Raw genomic sequence first — 17,925 nt, forward strand, 5'->3', positions numbered from 1 at the left:
TGGGGGCTGGGGGAGGGATGGCATTAGGAGAAATACCTAATGTAGATGACAAGTTAATGGGTGCAGCAAACCACCATGGCACATGCATACCTATGTAACAAACCTGCACGTTTTGTACATGTATCCCAGAACTTAATTAAAAAAGAAAAGAAAAAGAAAAAAGAAAAAAAAAGAAGCTCACAGCATCATTGCAAGTTTGCTAGTTCCAGAATCCTCGTGTGGTTTACAGGTCTGTTGTTACGCAGAACAATGATGGGGTAAACAGATAATAGGCAGGCATTAAAGATGTGCAATCTACAGAAAGACTCCTTGTCAATTCCTTCTTACCACTGATACACATCTATGGCTACGAAGGTCAGAATGCATACAAGCTAATATTTGAAGGGTCCAGTTTTACTGGAATTCCGTACTTTTTGGTGGTAGGCTTATTTCAGAAACGGAAGACTAGAAATCCACCTTTAGCTAAAACAATTTAAAAGTGACTACACTGTCAAAGGGCACACTGTCCTCAGAGGTATATGCTTGAAGAACATGCCTTCAGCTGCCGCTTGCAGTGAACGACCCTCTGGAACACTTCCCATACCATCACTCTGTCCCCAACAGCTAATTTTCTTTCTCACACATGATACTTTTCTTAAAAAAAGTCTTTTTTCCCCAATAGATGTATTTGAATACTTATAACCCCAAGTGCAGAAAAAGCATTAATTAGTATTTGACCATTTCTGATTTATAATTTTTTTCTGAGGAAGAATTTTTTTGAACTTTTTCCTTTATCCAAGAAAAAAAAAAGCTCCACTCTGGTAACAATCAGATTCTACTCCTGAATCATTTATGGATGCTGGGGATTATCTGTATTACACTGTTAATCTCTTGGAGACTTCTACCCATCAAATTAGGATGCCCATGGATGCTGTCCTTAACTGAGCAAAACCAGGATTTGGTGCCCCTGTAATAATTATGTGCATGATACATGCTAAAACCAAACATTAACTTGGCTTTAGCAGTAGTTCAGACTTATTTTTCTTCCAGACAGAGTTTTGCTCTTGTCACCCAAGCTGGAGTGCAATGACATGATCTGGGCTCACTGTAACCTCTGCCTGCTGGGTTCAAGCAATTCTCCTGCCTCAGCCTCCTGAGTAGCTGGGATTACAGTCACCTGCCACCATGCCTGGCTAATTTTTGTACTTTTAGTAGAGACAGGGTTTCATCATGTTGGCCAGGCTGGTCTCAAACTCCTGACCTCAGGTGATCCACGTGCCTTGGCCTCCCAAAGTGCTGGGATTACAGTTGTGAGCCACCGCAGCCAATGTAGTGTATTTATGCTATTATTCCTGGTTAAATTTATAACTAACAAATTTTTATTATTAGTGGTTTGACAAGGAAACTACTTACAAAAAAACACACTGGCTTAACACTCAGCTCTCCTTCAAATCAATTGAACTGCTTATCTAAGAGTCTACACTTAAAATTTTCTTTATCTACTATGAATGAACCCTTATAACTGCTGGTAATTATATTTTTATTCCTGGTAATAAAGTCATTGCAGGCTGGGCATGGTGGCTCATACCTGCAATGGCAGTACTTTGGGAGGCTGAGGCAGGAGGATCATTTGAGCCCACGAGTTCTAGGCTGCCGTGAGCTAGGACTGCACCACTGCACTCCAGCCTGGGAGACAGATGGAGACCCTGCCTCTTAAAATAGTAATAGTAATAAAGTTGTTGTGTTCAGTCCCCAATAGTAGAATAATTCCCCACAGCCACAACTGACAACCCTGGTAGTTTCTGGTGACCTCCCTTACTGGGCTAATCAGCACTTGATCCGAAGTCCAGGTTAGTATGTGAAGCCAGGAGTACTACTATTATTGTGTTAGCAACAGTTGCATTAACTATCTCAAAAATTACTGCCTTTAGAACAAACAACCTCCAGCTATATTTGTATTCATATTTGACACCTGGATTGGGTTTATGTTTGATGCATTGTTTGGGAAATCTGCAACACAAACTGGCATAAGAATTACTTCTTCTGATGATGAACTTTTATGTATTTTGTATTAGAAAGTAGAACTAATTTTAGATTTTCAGCTTGATGGATTTTCAGTTTTTCCTGAAGAATTTTGTTTACCATTAGTCTCCAAATTGGATACCATTGTGCAGTGGTATACTGTTATACTTCAGAGAAAGAGTAAGAGTACATGTAGTTCAGTTCCTACGAGGTAGCTGTAACCCTTAAAAATGAAATGTCAACTCTAGGGTACATTTGGCATTGAAAGAATAGTTAGGAAACAACTTGGTTTTGATGGGGTCATGATTAAGAAATGATATATTGGTTTTATTTATGGAATTGTTTTATAGCGCATACAAATCAGCGATCAGCCAACAAATATTTTTCTTTGAGCTTATGAAAGCTCTGTATTGTTTTGCCTTCAATCTGTTGTCTTCAGAACAAACAAACAAAAAAGCTTCTTGCACCTTCCCCTCCCCTCTTTTCTTCCTTTTTCTTTTTGCTTGTATGTACAAGGTAGGACTTACTTCGTAAGAAACAAAATGCCAGTATTTTCTTAAGCCATGATGTGAAACCAATGACCCTGTGACCCCATGGCACAGAACACTAAATTGTGGTCCCATGGCTGAAACTTGAGGGTGACTAAAAGTAGTGCCTGTGAAACTTGATATCTATCTGTGATGGCCATTTGATCTCTAAGAGGAATTTTGTACACTCCACAGAACTCCTATCTATAGTAAAATTGATTTTCAGTTTTAAATGTGGGCAAAAAGGCATTTTCTCCAAGATTTTAAAACTAATTCTTATTTTTAAATGGTTTACCAAAATTTGTCAGTACATTTTACACGTAGAAGCATTTTAAAAATCATTTCTAGCAAGCACTTGACATCTAGTCAACTCTCTACTCCTTCTTTATTTTGTTTTATCAAAAGATTAAGAGTTCCTTTCTTTGAATAAAATAATTTCTTATAATTAAGCAGCAGAAGATCAATCTTTACAAAGCATGAGGGATGCCAGATGTTGATAAACTTACTCTTTCTTAATCTGGACAAAGTAAACTTAACAGATTTTTCTGATGAGCATGCTTTATGAATCCTCCATTGTGCTCCATTCTATCACATGTGCATTTTTCATGTTAAACTGCAACTACTTAATCTCTTCCCCTATCCTTCTAAATTAATTTTCTGCAGTTGGAGTGTAGTCTTTTCCCCCTTAGGCTATGCATTAACCGAAGTTTTCTTTTCACCATGACTTTACAATGTCTAGTAAACAATATTTCTACTTCCCACATCTTTGCTTTACACAGTCACCTTGCCCTTCCTCCCAGCACCTAAGAAAAAAGATGGTCATACTAACAGGTGAAGTGTACAAGGTGTCTGTGTGTTTTGTGTAGCTTCAGAGTTAGATTGAAATTACCAGGCACAGATTTAGTCTTGTCATTTTGTTTACACATTGGGGAAAACAAACCAGTTTATTAAACATTTCATGTAACTACACCCAAGTTTTGCCAAGCTGGAAACTTGGACCTTTTCTGTGTGGTGACTTTTTAAATTACAGTTTTCATAACCTGGAGATCAGACTGTTGCTTTCGCATGATATATGTAGGGTCTCATGACTGGAGTTTGCTTTGTTTTACAGTATCTGTACTCTTTGTATTTTTCAAGAGCTATTTTGTAAACAGATGATGTATTTCTCCATTGAAAACACAATAAAAAAACAAAGCACAATCTCAAAAAAAATTATATTTTTGTGATTTTTTGCTTGTTTGTTTAGCTCATCAGCTATCATTAGTATTAGTGTATTTTATGTGTGGCCCAAGACAATTCTTCTTTTACCAATGTAGCCCAGGGAAGACAAAAGCTTGGACACCCCTGCATTATAGGATCATGATACACAGTGTGAAATCACTGTTGCAGAGATGGTCTATGAAAATAAGGAATCAGGATTAATTGATGTGGGACAGACCAAAGTTAACTCCATGATGAGGCTGTTTAGTTCATCAATTTGCATTCAGTTGTCATCCCCAACCATAGAAAGTTTCCAAAACCCTTAGAAAACTGTTTTCATCACATACAAAAATGCAGTGTCTCAACTTCTAAAAGGTTGAAGAACTTCTAAAAGGTTGAAGTTTTATTATTTTTTTATTAATAATAATTATTATTAATTTAATTATTACTATTATTATTGACAATAACATTATTCTCTCTTCTAAAAGGAGGTATGTTTTGCTATGTGGATAAATAAAAGTCTATAAATAAGCACAGGTAGAATATATTTTAAATGAATAATCATATTTTAAAATGGATGGTTTCTGCATTTGAACATCAGATTAAAGCTTTATAATTTACCTAAGGTTTACGACATCAGACATCAATTATATAATGAATAAAGTGGTATAATTTCTATTCATATATATACCTGATTCTGACTTTTACTGTTCTCATCTTCATTGTCAAAGATAATATCACTTTCAGAATCTGAAGCAGGCCTGAAAAAGAGAAACAGAGATATACAAAAGGAACAGAAATCGCTATTATAATTATAAACATGGACACTTTTAAATACTAGAAAGCACAAGAGGCTACAGACATCACACCGTGAGCCCACAGGCATCAATGTGTACTCTACACTGTGCTCATTTGTACTATTACGCAAAACACAGAACTCTTGATTTAATAAAAATGAGCCAGATTAAGTTTCCTGAAAAAATTTAATAGCTAAGAGTAATCAAGAACTGTATCCACCTGGATAAAATAAAACAAAATCATGAAAGTAAACACCCAGGGTGGATTCTGAAAAGCATAAACTTTAGGATTATAATTATCGGTTTGGTACTTTTTTGGGGGCTGCAGTTGGCACTGTATCAAGACTCCAAATTAGTTCTTAAATGTTTCACAGGGCTGCAAGCCCTTATCCAAAGGAATGTCCTATGAGAAATTCTATTAGATGTATAAGATGAGGTATTGGATTTTCCTTTTTCCAGGGCTGGGATTTTGGAGATCTTTTGAAAATAGCGGGAAAAAAATCCTTTAGATTAGGGGCCCCAAACCCCTAGGCCATGGACAGGTGCAGGTCCATGGCCTGTCAGGGTCGCAAAGCAGGAGGTGAGCGAACTGAATTACGGCCTAAGCTCCACCTCCTGTCAGATGAGCAGCGGCATTAGATTCTCATAGGAGCGCAAACCCTATTGTGAACTGTGCACATGAGGGATCCGGGTTGTGCACTTTTTCATCAGGCATTATGAGAATCTAATGCCTGACGATGTAAGGTGGAACAGTTTCATCCCGAAACTATTCCCCTAACACCTGTCTGTGGAAAAACTGTCTTCTATGAAACCAGTCCCTGGTGCCTAAACAGGTTCGGGACAGCTGCTTTAGATTGCATTTGGTTACTCTCTAAAAGTGGGTTTAATTTTTTTTTTTTTTTTAAACATGGTCAACACGTCTGGATTTCTAAATGAATCTCCTTTTCCTTGGCTTGGACTTGGTGGGGATAAATGTTGGGGGACATTCGCTGGCCCGGGAGGCGGAGGTTGCAATGAGCCAAGGACACGCCACTGACCTCCAGTTTAGGTGATAGAGCAAGGCCCTATCTCAAAAAAGGAAAGAAAAGAAGGAAGGAAGGAAAATGAAAGGAAAAAGGAAAGAAAAAACAAAGAAAGAAAGGAAACTAGGGGGCGCGTCAGAGGCAGCTGGTCCGCGTCGTGCGCTTACAGGAAGGACTGGGAGAAGACGCCACCGTGCTCATCCTCGTCGTCGTCCTCGTCGTCGCTGGAGCCCGGGCCGGTGGCGGGGAAGCGGGCACTGGCCGAGCGCTCGCCCGAAGTACTCCACTCCACCGAGCTGCTGAGGATGGGTGGCGGCGCGGCGGCCTCCACGCTGTCCGGGCCGTCAGTGTCCCTCGCCAGCTGCCCGCGCGCAGCTCGCTCATCCTTGGCTAGGGGCTCGGAGTCCGGGGGCGGCGTCCCCGGTCCCGCCGGCCGCTCGTGCCGCTCGATCCAGGCGTTGTAGTAGCGCACAATATTCTCATGGTGCAGCCGTGACAGCAGTGTCACCTCGCCCTTGATCCTGCGGAACTGCCGGCTGGCCGGGTTGATGGGGATGCGCTTCACCGCGTAGCAGCAGCCGTCCAACTTGTTCTGCACCTGCGGTCAGCCGGGGGAAGGTCAGCCGCTCGGCGCCTTGCACAAACTGGCATTTGCACCAGGTCACCCCATCCCCTCCCAAGGAAAGCGTGAAGTTCTAAATGAGTCCTACAGCTAGTCAAGAACCACACGCCTGAAATTCTTAAACTGAAGAAAGCTTTGACTGCTACAAAATTCAGAAAACAGCCCACTCAACTTTAGATGTATTTAGCTTGCTGGGAGACCCTGGGGAAAACATACTCTCCATTTTAATAATTACTTTTACTGACAGTTACTTCCCTGCTTTTCCAGTGTATCTGCTATCTAAATTTCTGTCTTGATTTTAAGATAAAAATTATTTTCTAAAGTCAGTGTAAGGTTTCAGATGATTTTAGTTTCTCTCTGATTTTTTTTTACACTTAAAGTCACTAAAAACAAATTAAACTCCAAAAATATTAACAGACCTGAAGACAAAGGTTAATTCCTTGATTTTTAAAGCCATGTGAACTTGGGAAAATTACTTAATTTCCTGGATACTCTATTTTCTTATCTTTAAAATGGCATTTATACCATTTCCACTACCCCAAATGGTGACTGTAAAGCACCTGTATCAAGGCCTTACAGAGAAAGGTGCTTAGCTTAGTAAATAACAGCAATTGCTATGAACACAATCACTGTCCACTGATTCTGTTCTATAGTTAAGATGATGCATACTGAAACCAGAACAATACAATCAACAACACAGTAAAATAATAAAAAAACAAGAAAACGTTGCAAAGGCAAGTCCCCCCATCCTACATAGAGGTATCCTTATGCCAGGCAGTTTCACTATGTAAATGAGGTGACTGAAGCAACTTTATTATAGAGTCTTATTCACTGGAACATTGTAGTCCCATCCATGCAGGTCAACTGAGGTGATGATACACTCTAGAAAAGCAAACGCCATGTGGCCATGGGTGGCAGGAGAAATTCGTTCATTACAAAACACAAAACAATACCATTCTCTTGTTTGGCTAACAAGTTTCAATTAAACTAATGAAAGTCTAAGTGAAGTCCTGGGAATAAGGAGGGAGTACTACAAAATTGAGTTTCAGATTATCCTTTTTTGTATGGAAACAGTGACAAGAACACACACTTTGTAGTACAACAGAGGTGGGTCTGAAAGCTGGTTTTATCTCTTAGTAGAGGTGTGTCATCTCAGGCAAAGGACATAACTTTCTCTGAGCTTCAGTTCCCTCATCTAGAGAATGAGGATCATACCTATCTCGTAAGAATGTCCTGAGATTTAAAGACAGGTTTTGTAAACCACAGGGCACAAAATCTGAAATATGGCAGGTGCTCCAAAAAATGATAGCCCTGTGTTCTTTTACTGCCATATTAATAGGGAAGAGGACAGTGTAGGGTGGGAGGTGGGGACCTTGGCATTGTCTTTCAATCTCCTGTCTCAGTACACATCACATATGAATTGGGTTGGGGGTAAAGCTTGCTATACTGGAAACCCCCAGGAATTCATTTACTGAAGTGAAAAGGTGCAGAAACAGTAATGGGTCCAACTGCTAATGAATGCCGGATCGCTGGGCAGACTGCCCTACTCTCACCCAGAAGCACAGAGATGGGAGGTAAGGGCTGTGGATTCTCATAGGGAGAAACTACTGGAAATGGTGGGGGCTTAAGTTACTCAGATGTTTTTGTTATATGAGCTTATCTATCATTATTAAGTACTTGTAAGGAGATGAAATTTGTTACTGTTCTAAGTTCAAGAATCTCAAATACAATGAAGTTAAAGGATTTGATCAAAATGATATTGTGTTAAAGAAACAGTATATGCTTCAATCATCCCCTCCTCTTAGACATAATTATGATCTTTCTGATCAGGACATCTGTCTTGCTTGTCTTTCTTTTACCACAGGAAAACCAATTTAATTCCTTTTTCAGTGTAAAAGCTTTTCTACAGTAACAGTAATGCTTCCTAATGATACTCTTAGAATCCTAAACAGAAAAGATACTCCGTTGATGGTGGGTTACCCTCATATGTGAAAGATGACATATACTGTATATGGACTTAATATAATAATCTGGGTCTCCTAATTTACAAAGAAATACTTCAATTATATAAAAACAGCTGAAACCTCTTTCTACAAGGGGCAGATAATAATAAAAGTCAACCAAATAGACTGGAACAAAGAAAAGAAGACCTAACACCAGTGCACCTTAATAATACATCACTATTTTCCTGTCCCAATAATAGCTGGAAAATAAAAGCCACCGAGACCTGCTGGGGCCATCTCCCAGTTTGAAGTCCATCTCTCTTTTAACCTTAGAACCTTTTTATCTACAGCAACTCTAACAGCAAACAGGAGAAAAAAAGAACAATTTTCTTTCTGAACCAAAGCACACAAAAATGTTCTTTCTTTGGAGGTCCTGATTCCACTTGAAGTGCTGTTATAATCATGTGTGTTTCATGTTAATGCTCCACATGAAGCAAGGAGAGAGTGGGACATTCTCAACTGTGTCTAGCGTAACTTAAATAAAACCTTTAACTCCAGGACGGTGAGGATGAGCATAGTATCGAACATCCATATTCACTTCCCTCCCCACTCCCAAAATAGAAGTCAAGTTCACGAGTCTTTGTGGAAATGGAACAGAGAAGGGGGTGAGGGGGATGACTCCGTACCACACCTTGATGACAGCTCCGAAAGCTCCTTTACCAAGAAGCTGTAATTCTTCAAACTCAATGAAGTATCGGGAAAACTGTCTCTGTGTCTCACTAAAGAAGGCAGCACTGGGTAGCTGGTTGCTAGGAATAACAGTCTCAACATAATCTTGTCCTCCAGAATCTGAGATAAAACAGAGAGTAAGAGGCGCATGAGGCATTGGAAATTTAGGAAGAGCTACACAGCCAACAATGATGGAAGCCCTGGAAGAAGAGCCCCAACCAGTAGTTTGAAAAATTATCTTAACCTGAGTCACCTTTTAAAACTTTTCCTCACCTTGCCCTCCTTAAAGTAGGCAGAAATATATAATTAGCCCAAGTTTATAGGTGGGAGATTAAACAGAGTAAGTGACTTAACTATAGAGTTAGAACCCAAACCCCGGTCTCATGATCCATCCCAATCTCTACTGAGGTTCCTTAATCTCAGGTGCAGCAGGAAAAATCTAGTTACATGGCACTACGGGTGACTAAACACTACAAGAGACTATAGCAATGGACAGTCCATCAGTAGAGACTAGAAAAGTCAGGGTGGTAAAACAGTCCCATGCACATGGCACACATCAAACTAATGGATTTATGTGTAGTTCAGAATAAAAGACATAAAATAATACATGCAGCCCCTTCCAGTTTTAGGTTTACGTACACTTTTAAAATAATTTAATGTCAAACAGGATATCAAATAAAGAATGGTAATAGACTCACCTTCAGGACTTTGTTCCACTAGAGGCATTTTTGGCTGAGGATTTATAAAGCTGTGTTTCAACAACTGCTGGGGACTCCATCTTTCCTTGTCATCCAAGCACACACATCTCGATGAGAGGGAAGGAAGAATCTCAGCATCACATACAATCAGTGCTAAACTAGTTAATCCAAGGTATTAACTATGGGTTTTTTTTTTTTTAAGATACACATTAGAGAATTCATGTTACTCATAGACCAGAATATACTCTCACAGGTGAATTTAAATAAACATTCCTGAAGGATTTACATGCTATGAAACAGGCTAGGTACAAGAGGCGAATCAAAAAAAGGCGTCTGTAGATGCAGAAGACTTACCCTCATGGAACAATTTTTTAAAAGTCTAAGGTAGTGCAAGTAGGCTATAAATTTTCACCTCGATTAACAGTTTAATGCCTTGTCATGCCAAACTAAGCCTTTCGGGAACTGGTTATAAATAAAGCCTTCTAAAGACAAAGCAAATCAGAGAGTTGGTGCAGGAGAGCGGCTCAGTATGACGAGCTTTAGATTAAGCCTGCTCATTACAGGATGAAGTAAGTTGGAAACATTTAGGGAAGGCTTTTTTAAAGTCCCATATTCTATTACATACTTTTAAAAAAAATTGGTTTATGCTTTTTTTTTTTTTTCTTGAAACAGGGACTTGCTGTATCGCCCAGGCTGCAGTACAGTGGTGTGATCTCAGCTCACTCCAACTTCTGCCTCCTGGGCTCAAGAAATCCTCCCATCTCAGTAGCTGGGACTACAGGCAGGCACCACCAGGCCTGGCTAATTTTTATATTTTTTGTAGAGAGGGGGTTTCCCCACGCTGACCCAGGCTGGTCTCCAACTCCTGAGCTCAAGCAGTCTGCCTGCCTCGGCCTCCCAAAATGCTGGGATTATAGGTGTGAGCCACCGTGCCCGGCCTCATATACTGTCTTTTAATCTTCATTCCTTGAACCCATTAACTTACTGTTTAATGGTATAATAGACAATTCTTGTTTTGTTTTTTAACGAAGAAAAACAAACCATACTTTTAACCCAGGGCTTCTGAAAGTGAAGGTCCCTGGCCAGTAGCATCAGTATCCCCTAAAAAATGTTAGAAATACAAATTCTACTGCACCCCTGACCTAGTAAATCAGCATCTCTGGGGGTTTGGACAGTGATCTGTGCTTTAACAAGAGCTCCAAATGATTTCAATGCAAGCTAAAGTCTAAGTTAAAGTCTAAGTAGTTAAATTCTAACTGATTTAAGCTGGACTTTTTAAAAAAAATTTTTTTTTTTTGAGATAAGGTTTTGCTCTGTCACCCAGGCTGGAGAGCAGTGTTGTGATCATCACTCATGGAAGCCTCGAACTCCCATGCTCAAAGGATCCGCTTGCCTCAGCCTCCTGAGTAGCAGACATGTACCACCATGCTGGAATGCTTTATTTATTTTCATTTTATCTATTTTTTTTTTTGAGATGGAGTCTTGCTGTGTTGCCCAGGCTGGAGTGCAGTGGCACTACCTTGGCTCACTGCAACCTGCAACCTCCACATCCCGGGTTCAAGCGATTCTCCTGCCTCAGCCTCTCAAGTAGCTGGGACTACAGGTGAGTGCCACCATGCCTGGCTAATTTTTATATTTTTAGTAGATATGGGATTTTGCCATGTTACAGGCCAGGGTGGTCTTGAACTCCTGACCTCAAGTGATCTGCCTGCCTCAGCCTCCCAAAATGCTGGAATTACAGGTGTGAGGTATCACGCCCAGCTATGCTGGAATACTTAAATTTTTTTTTTTTTATTTTTAGTAGAGATGAGGTCTTACTATGTTGCCCAGGCAGGTCTTGAACTCTTGGGCTCAAGAGATCCTCTCACCTAGGCCTCCTGCAATGCTGGGATTACAGGTATGAACCACCATGCCAGGCTACTTTCATTACAGCGGCACAAGTAGTACTTGACTTGGTAGCACTTGACCTATAATTATAAACAATATACTTAAAAGAATCAACTGTCATTGTGAGTTCTGGACTTAAAAATCTATACATATAAAGTGGTGACAGCAACTATCATAAATGGTAACTTTTTTTTATGTTGCAGCAGTAAAAAGCAAGGTATTCCTAATTTCATAGCTTGAACAGGCAAAAAAGTTCTAATAAAACCATTTGTATATGATACTGTATTTCCTTTAAATTTAAAATTAATTTTTAATTATATCATTCAAACATAAATACCTTCTCCTTGCAAATATTAAAGCATTACTGGTAATGATAAAGCCTTTGACCAGCCTCCCCTTCCAATTCTTTCTTCCATTTAGTGTGTATCATTGTAGAGATTTTTCTATGCATTTATACACATAAATATACAATGATCCAAACAAAATAGTATTGTTTTTCGAATCTTTAAAGCAATATCATCTTGTATGTATTATTCTTCAACTTGCTTTTTTCATTCCACCATGTGTCTTGGAGTTCTTTCTAAGCCAGTACTTAACGATTTTTTTTAAACTTCTGTATAGGCGTGGACCTACCAGAATTTATTTACACATTCTCCTACTGTTGAGATTATTTCCAAGTTTTCACATTTTCACAGAATGCTTCAATGAGCATCCCTATGTATGTCCTGTCGGGTTTCTGAAGCGCATTATCAACTGTAACTCCACTGTGACACAAATGCTATTAACTTCAAAGAAAATCTGGACCAGAAAAATGTTAAAGCCTACCTAGAATGCACAGTATTTTTAAGAGATTTATAGCCACCAAGATCTCACTTTCAAAATGAACTTCTCTGAACCAATAATTTTGGCAACAGGGTAGCCGTATATAGAAAAGGTTCAGCTTTGAACAAAAAGGGGTAAAATGCCTGGCAGCATCCACAGTTCTTCATAGTTCTCACTACTGAGGATGGTGATGAAAACCAGCACTGACTCAGTCTGGGCCAAGTGCCAGAAACTTTATGGGTGTTAACTAATTTAATCCTCACAACCACCTCATGAGGTAGGCAGTGCTATTATCCCAGTTTCACAGAGGAGGAAACGCAGGGCCGGGGGTTAAGTCACTCAGCCAGTAGGGCATAGAGGTGGGACCTGAACCCAGATGTTTTGACTCCAGAGTCTTACCCAACACAGAGGCTGATTTGAAATAAAATCTTTCTCCAAAGGGTGTTCAACAATATGTAAAAATATAATTACAAATGGAAGGTTGCTGTTTTCATTCTTTGTGAATGGTGTTTTTCTTTTGTTAACCAGGGCTGGACAGCAAAGTTCCTAAAACAGTTCTTGGCAGCTCCTTAACCAAGCACAGTCTATCAAATCACTCCAGGGAGAGGAGTATACAAAATATTCTAAAGAAAAATCTTGTTAAAAGAATAAGAAGGCCATGAGCTGTGGCTCACGCCTGTAATCCCAGCACTTTGCAAGGCTGAGGTGGGTGGATCATGAGGTCAGGAGATTGAGACCATCCTGGCTAACACGGTGAAACCCTGTCTCTACTAAAAATACAAAAAAATAGCCAGGTGTGGTGGCGGGCGCCTGTAGTCCCAGCTACTTGGGAGGCTGAGGCAGGAGAATGGCCTGAACCTGGGAGGCGGAGCTTGCAGTGAGCTAAGATTGCACTGCACTCCAGCCTGGGTGACACAGCAAGACTCCATCTCAAAAAAAAAAAAAAAAAAAAAAAAGAATAAGAAATTGTGTGATCTCAAGTTTGAAACTGGCAGAGCGTAGAGCTATTTAAGAAGAGAACTAGGAAAGTTTTAGCTACTGAGCCCATTCATTTTGCTACTAAACAGGAAAGGAAAGGTACTTCTACTTAAACTTCCCAGTGCTGTTTATAACAACACATAATGCTATTGCTAACCTTGACTAAATTACTCTTCATCAATGAAGAAGGCAGAACACTAAAGGTGACATTTTGAAGATGGAAATGAAACTTTCCATCTGTGATTCTATCATCATGTTTGTCATTTTAGCCAACCTCATTGTTAGGGTGCATTTAAATAAATATTTTTAAAGTCCCATTGCATTAAAAAGATACCATAAAAGATTTCTTTAGAAATCTTAATATTTTCATATACTCTAAGGAGCAAAACCAACACAAAGAATCAAAGTTGGTCCCTTTCCACAACTGTGTATGTGTATATATATATATATATATATATATATATCTCATATTCACTTTACACAAAAACAATCTCATTCAAACACAAATGCAGCTACTTTCACATCTATAATGGTAAGATCATCAGTGACAGGGCATAACAGTGTAACCCAGGCCAACTGGCTACTGGGATAGACGGAATAGGAAAGAAATGTGAAGGGTAAAATAAATGTTGCAAATGGAAGAAGTGAATAAAAGCAAATGATTGGGAAAAAGAAAGTAAAAAACAAAGAGCATCAGAAACGGAAGAAACCAGCCCAGGTCAACTCCTGCAGGACAGTTGGACAAGAGGAGCATCTGGAAAAATCCAGACTGAAGGGGTCTTAACTCCCAATTAACAGAAACTGAGAGAACTTGGCTGTGGCTTGGACTGAAAACAGAGGCAGCACTAAATTAGAAAACGCTTAAGTGAAGGACCTGGACAAACATGTTAGGCCTGAGGAAACACCTCAGGAAGGGTTCTCCCAAACAGGATAAAACTTGGCTTTGTAATTAAATATGCACCTGTGATTTACAGGTATTGAAAATTCTCAGGCTAGAGTAAGGAATTTATCTGCATTCTACAACTTAGATGAATGAGACAGCCAATGAAGAATGGTTAAGAAGCACAAGGGGCAGAATCTCACTCCCAAAGCTATTAATGAAGTAAGAAGCCTCGTCTTTGACCCTTTAGGAACCAGAGCAAAGGTCAGTATTTGGAATACCTAGGGCATTTCTCACCGTAACAATCTCTATTGACTTCCAAGAGTATACCAGCAGTCCCCCAAAAGGAGTTTGAAAATCAAGTGTGAATTCCAAGTGAATTTCAGAGAATGTGGTAGTTAAGAGAATCACAAACCTACGTGAGAAAACAGAACATATAAGACTAGGACAGGACTGGGAGGGCAAAGAATGAAGTCCTGTTCCTCACTTTTCAGCTTCCACGTCACTTAGATGTCTGGCACACTCCAGCACAATCAAAAGTATAGGAGTAAAGTGCTATTAGAGAGAATCTCAGTGATACTCACTTCTTTAGAAAATCTTGAAAGTCAGCTGGTAAGTCACTAGGGATGGTCACAGGGTACTCTCCACATTCCTGTCCTTGGCTGAGGGACAGCAGCAGGAGGCCAAGACACCAAACATCTCCTTTCTTCCCCGTTTTATAAGGCAGAGCACTGTCACTAAAACGAACTCGGGTTTGCTCAAACACATCCTCCTTGCAAACGTCTGCAAGGCGCTTAGAAATGCTATAGTCCGTAATCTTGACGGTGCCTTCTGCATCCACCAAGACATTAGATGCACTCAGGACCTTATGCACCACAGAATTGCTGTGCAGATAATCAAGGCCTGACAGGAGCTGAGCTGTGTACCTGCGAAGCTGATGCACAGGGATGGGGCCTGCATGGCTCAGGTGTGCAGCAAGAGAGACCCCACTAATGTGCTCCACTAAAATGTCCACCACGATGGAGTCGTCTTGCTCTTTGAGATTCATTGCAAGGTAGCGTACTACATTTGGATGGCTCAATTTCACCAGTGAGTTGAATTCTGTTTCTGTTCCTTGAATCTGATAAGTTAAAAAAAAAAAAAAAAGAATAATATTGGGCCAATCAACATTAACTTGGGTTTCATTTCAAAAGTGAAGTATTTGATCACACAAGGGAGGCAAACAAAAAAAAACAAAACAAAAAAAACAAAAACAAAAGTGAAGTATTTGATAGAAAATATACTTTCAAATGAGAAGAGAACAAATATGCCCTGAACTGAATCCTCCCCAAACCATATGGTCAACCTAATAGTTCATAAAGATGGAAAAAATTTAGTTAATTCTCAACTTCTCTAATCTCAAAACCTACTATGCATACACTACAAAATTAGTGAACAGTTTTTAAAATAAAATTCTTTTGAGGTATGGCCACCAGAAAAAAACAAACTTTAATTTAAAAATAACCTTTTCTGATTAGCTTTGTATTTGGGTTTTCAAAAATATAGTACATGATTTGAACAGCAGAATAATGGCTCCTCAAAGATGTCCACATCCTAATCCTCAGAACCTCACATGGCAAAGAGGAGTTAAGGTTGAAGATAGAAAAAAAAAATAACCTTTTCTGATTTAATAAAGATCACAGTCAACATTTAAAAAATTAGTTTGATAGAAAATACCCACATGTTATCTATCTGGTCACCACCCAAAGATAACTCAAGATTTTGGCACATTTACTTTCAGTTTTCTTTCTATACTTAAATACACACACATTTCTGAACACCATGCTTTATCTACGATTTTTGTAAACCTTGTTATTATTTAACACTACAATATGCAATAGTGAATGTTCTCCTTATGCTTGGTTACAAATCATAATTTATAAATTAACTTAAAAATCCTCCAGTCCCCCAAAATTCAGTTTTGAAGCAGTATTTTTCTTTCTTTTTTCTTTTTGGAGACAGGGTCTTGCTCTGTCACCCAGGTTGCGGTGCAGTAGCATGAACATAGCTCACTGTAGCATCAACCTCCTGGGCTCAAGCAATTATCCCACCTTAGCCTCCCAAGTAGCTGGGACCACAAGTATGTGCCACCATGCCCACTAATTTTTAAATTTTTTGTAGAGACAGGGTTTCACCATGTTGCCCAGGCTGGTCTCAAACTCCTGGGCTCAAGTAGTCCGCTACCTCGGCCTCCCAAAATGCTGGGATTACAGGTATGAGTCACCACATCCAGCCCTGAAGCAGTATTTCAAGAGTAGGGAAAAGAAGAATTGCAAAAAACCCAATTTTTAACTAGTATTTAGTCGCAGTTGGAAAGATGACTGTTAATGCCATACTAAGGGCTGAGAAAGGAGGTTAAGAAGGCAGCTAGAAGTGCTTTGACCATGTTGTGAAAATTCTGAAACCAGAAGCAAGGGGCAAAGAGGTACTGGTCCTTCACGGTGTTCTCTGGTCAAACAGTTCTCATATTGCTCTGGATCATCTTTGCAGGACAATCAAACGCAGGGCTATTTTATTCTGTCATCTCCTAAAGCCTGAGAATAGGCCTTCTGCTCAGTCAGCCACCTTGAATGCTTACCTGCTTTTTGCACTTATCAATCTTCTCTTTTTCTTGACTGGTAAGGAATGGACCCATTTTTTTCTGCCACTGAAGGACCCACTCATACAACAAGACAAAGCCGCCAGTGGCTGTTTCCAAAGCATTGTAGACTAATTTCCCAAGCTGTTCATCACTGCCTGCACATTAAACAGAAAGTATAATTAAATCCCACTGACATGTTTTCTGTGGGGGGAAAGAAGGGAGGGGGTAATACACATTCTTTAGTTCAACAATGGATACCATGTGCTAACTAGGGAAAATATGACTTTATGTAATAATGTTCTTTTGTAAACAATTTTTGATATTTAGCGATATACCCTGAGTCCTAAAATAATTTTTTATAAGGGGCAAGAATTAACAATGAGATCTTAGTATCAGACAAATAAAGAACCAATGTTTGGCCAGGCACAGTGGCTCACACCTGTAATCCCAGCATTTTGGAAGGCTGAGGCAGATGGATCACCTGAGGTCAGGAGTTCGAGACCAGCCTGGACAACATGGTGAAACCCCATCGCTACTAAAAATACAAAAAAGTTAGCCAGGTTTGGTGGCAGGCACCTGGAGTCTCAGCTACTTGGGAGGCTGAAGCAGGAGAATCACTTGAACCTGGGAGGTGGAGGTTGCAGTGAGCCTAGATCGCACCACTGCACTCCAGCCTGGGCAACAAGAGCAAGACTCTGTCTCAAAAACAAAAGAGACCAGTGTTTTATACTACTAGCCATTATGCACAATGTTATTTTCATAACGAGTTTACCTTTGCTGACTGTCTACTGGTGTACCCTCATACAGCTAAATACCAACTAAAATGACAGAAAGAATATGAAAATAGAGAACCAGCCATCAAGATCAATGTAGATTAGTGTGCACAGTAAAACAGTAATTTGAAAATCTGGGCTGGGCGCGGTGGCGCAAGCCTGTAATCCCAGCACTTTGGGAGGCCGAGATGGGCGGATCACGAGGTCAGGAGATCGAGACCATCCTGGCTAACATGGAGGTTGCAGTGAGCCGAGATCACGCCATTGCACTCCAGCCTGGGTGACAGAGCGAGAGTTCATCTCAAAAAAAAAGGAAAAAAGAAAAGATTGGGCTGGGCGCGGTGGCGCAAGCCTGTAATCCCAGCACTTTGGGAGGCCGAGACGGGCGGATCACGAGGTCAGGAGATCGAGACCATCCTGGCTAAC

General features: G+C 40.0%; 1 protein-coding gene across 1 annotated transcript in view; it reads right to left on the bottom strand.

Moving 5' to 3' along the window:
• Nucleotides 1-17,925, bottom strand: part of EIF2AK4 (eukaryotic translation initiation factor 2 alpha kinase 4) — a 111,088-nt gene that overhangs the window by 60,014 nt on the left and 33,149 nt on the right. Inside the window, exons 8-13 of the mRNA XM_011932719.1 lie at nucleotides 16,724-16,881; nucleotides 14,691-15,226; nucleotides 9,540-9,646; nucleotides 8,804-8,961; nucleotides 5,715-6,145; nucleotides 4,420-4,489 (exon numbers count right to left, since the gene is read on the bottom strand). Coding sequence (XP_011788109.1) covers nucleotides 4,420-4,489; nucleotides 5,715-6,145; nucleotides 8,804-8,961; nucleotides 9,540-9,646; nucleotides 14,691-15,226; nucleotides 16,724-16,881 — 1,460 coding nt within the window. The remainder of the gene's footprint in view (nucleotides 1-4,419; nucleotides 4,490-5,714; nucleotides 6,146-8,803; nucleotides 8,962-9,539; nucleotides 9,647-14,690; nucleotides 15,227-16,723; nucleotides 16,882-17,925) is intronic.

The sequence above is a fragment of the Colobus angolensis genome, unplaced genomic scaffold (genome assembly GCF_000951035.1).
Source record: "Colobus angolensis palliatus isolate OR3802 unplaced genomic scaffold, Cang.pa_1.0 Scaffold97, whole genome shotgun sequence".
Classification (NCBI taxonomy): Eukaryota; Metazoa; Chordata; class Mammalia; order Primates; family Cercopithecidae; genus Colobus; species Colobus angolensis.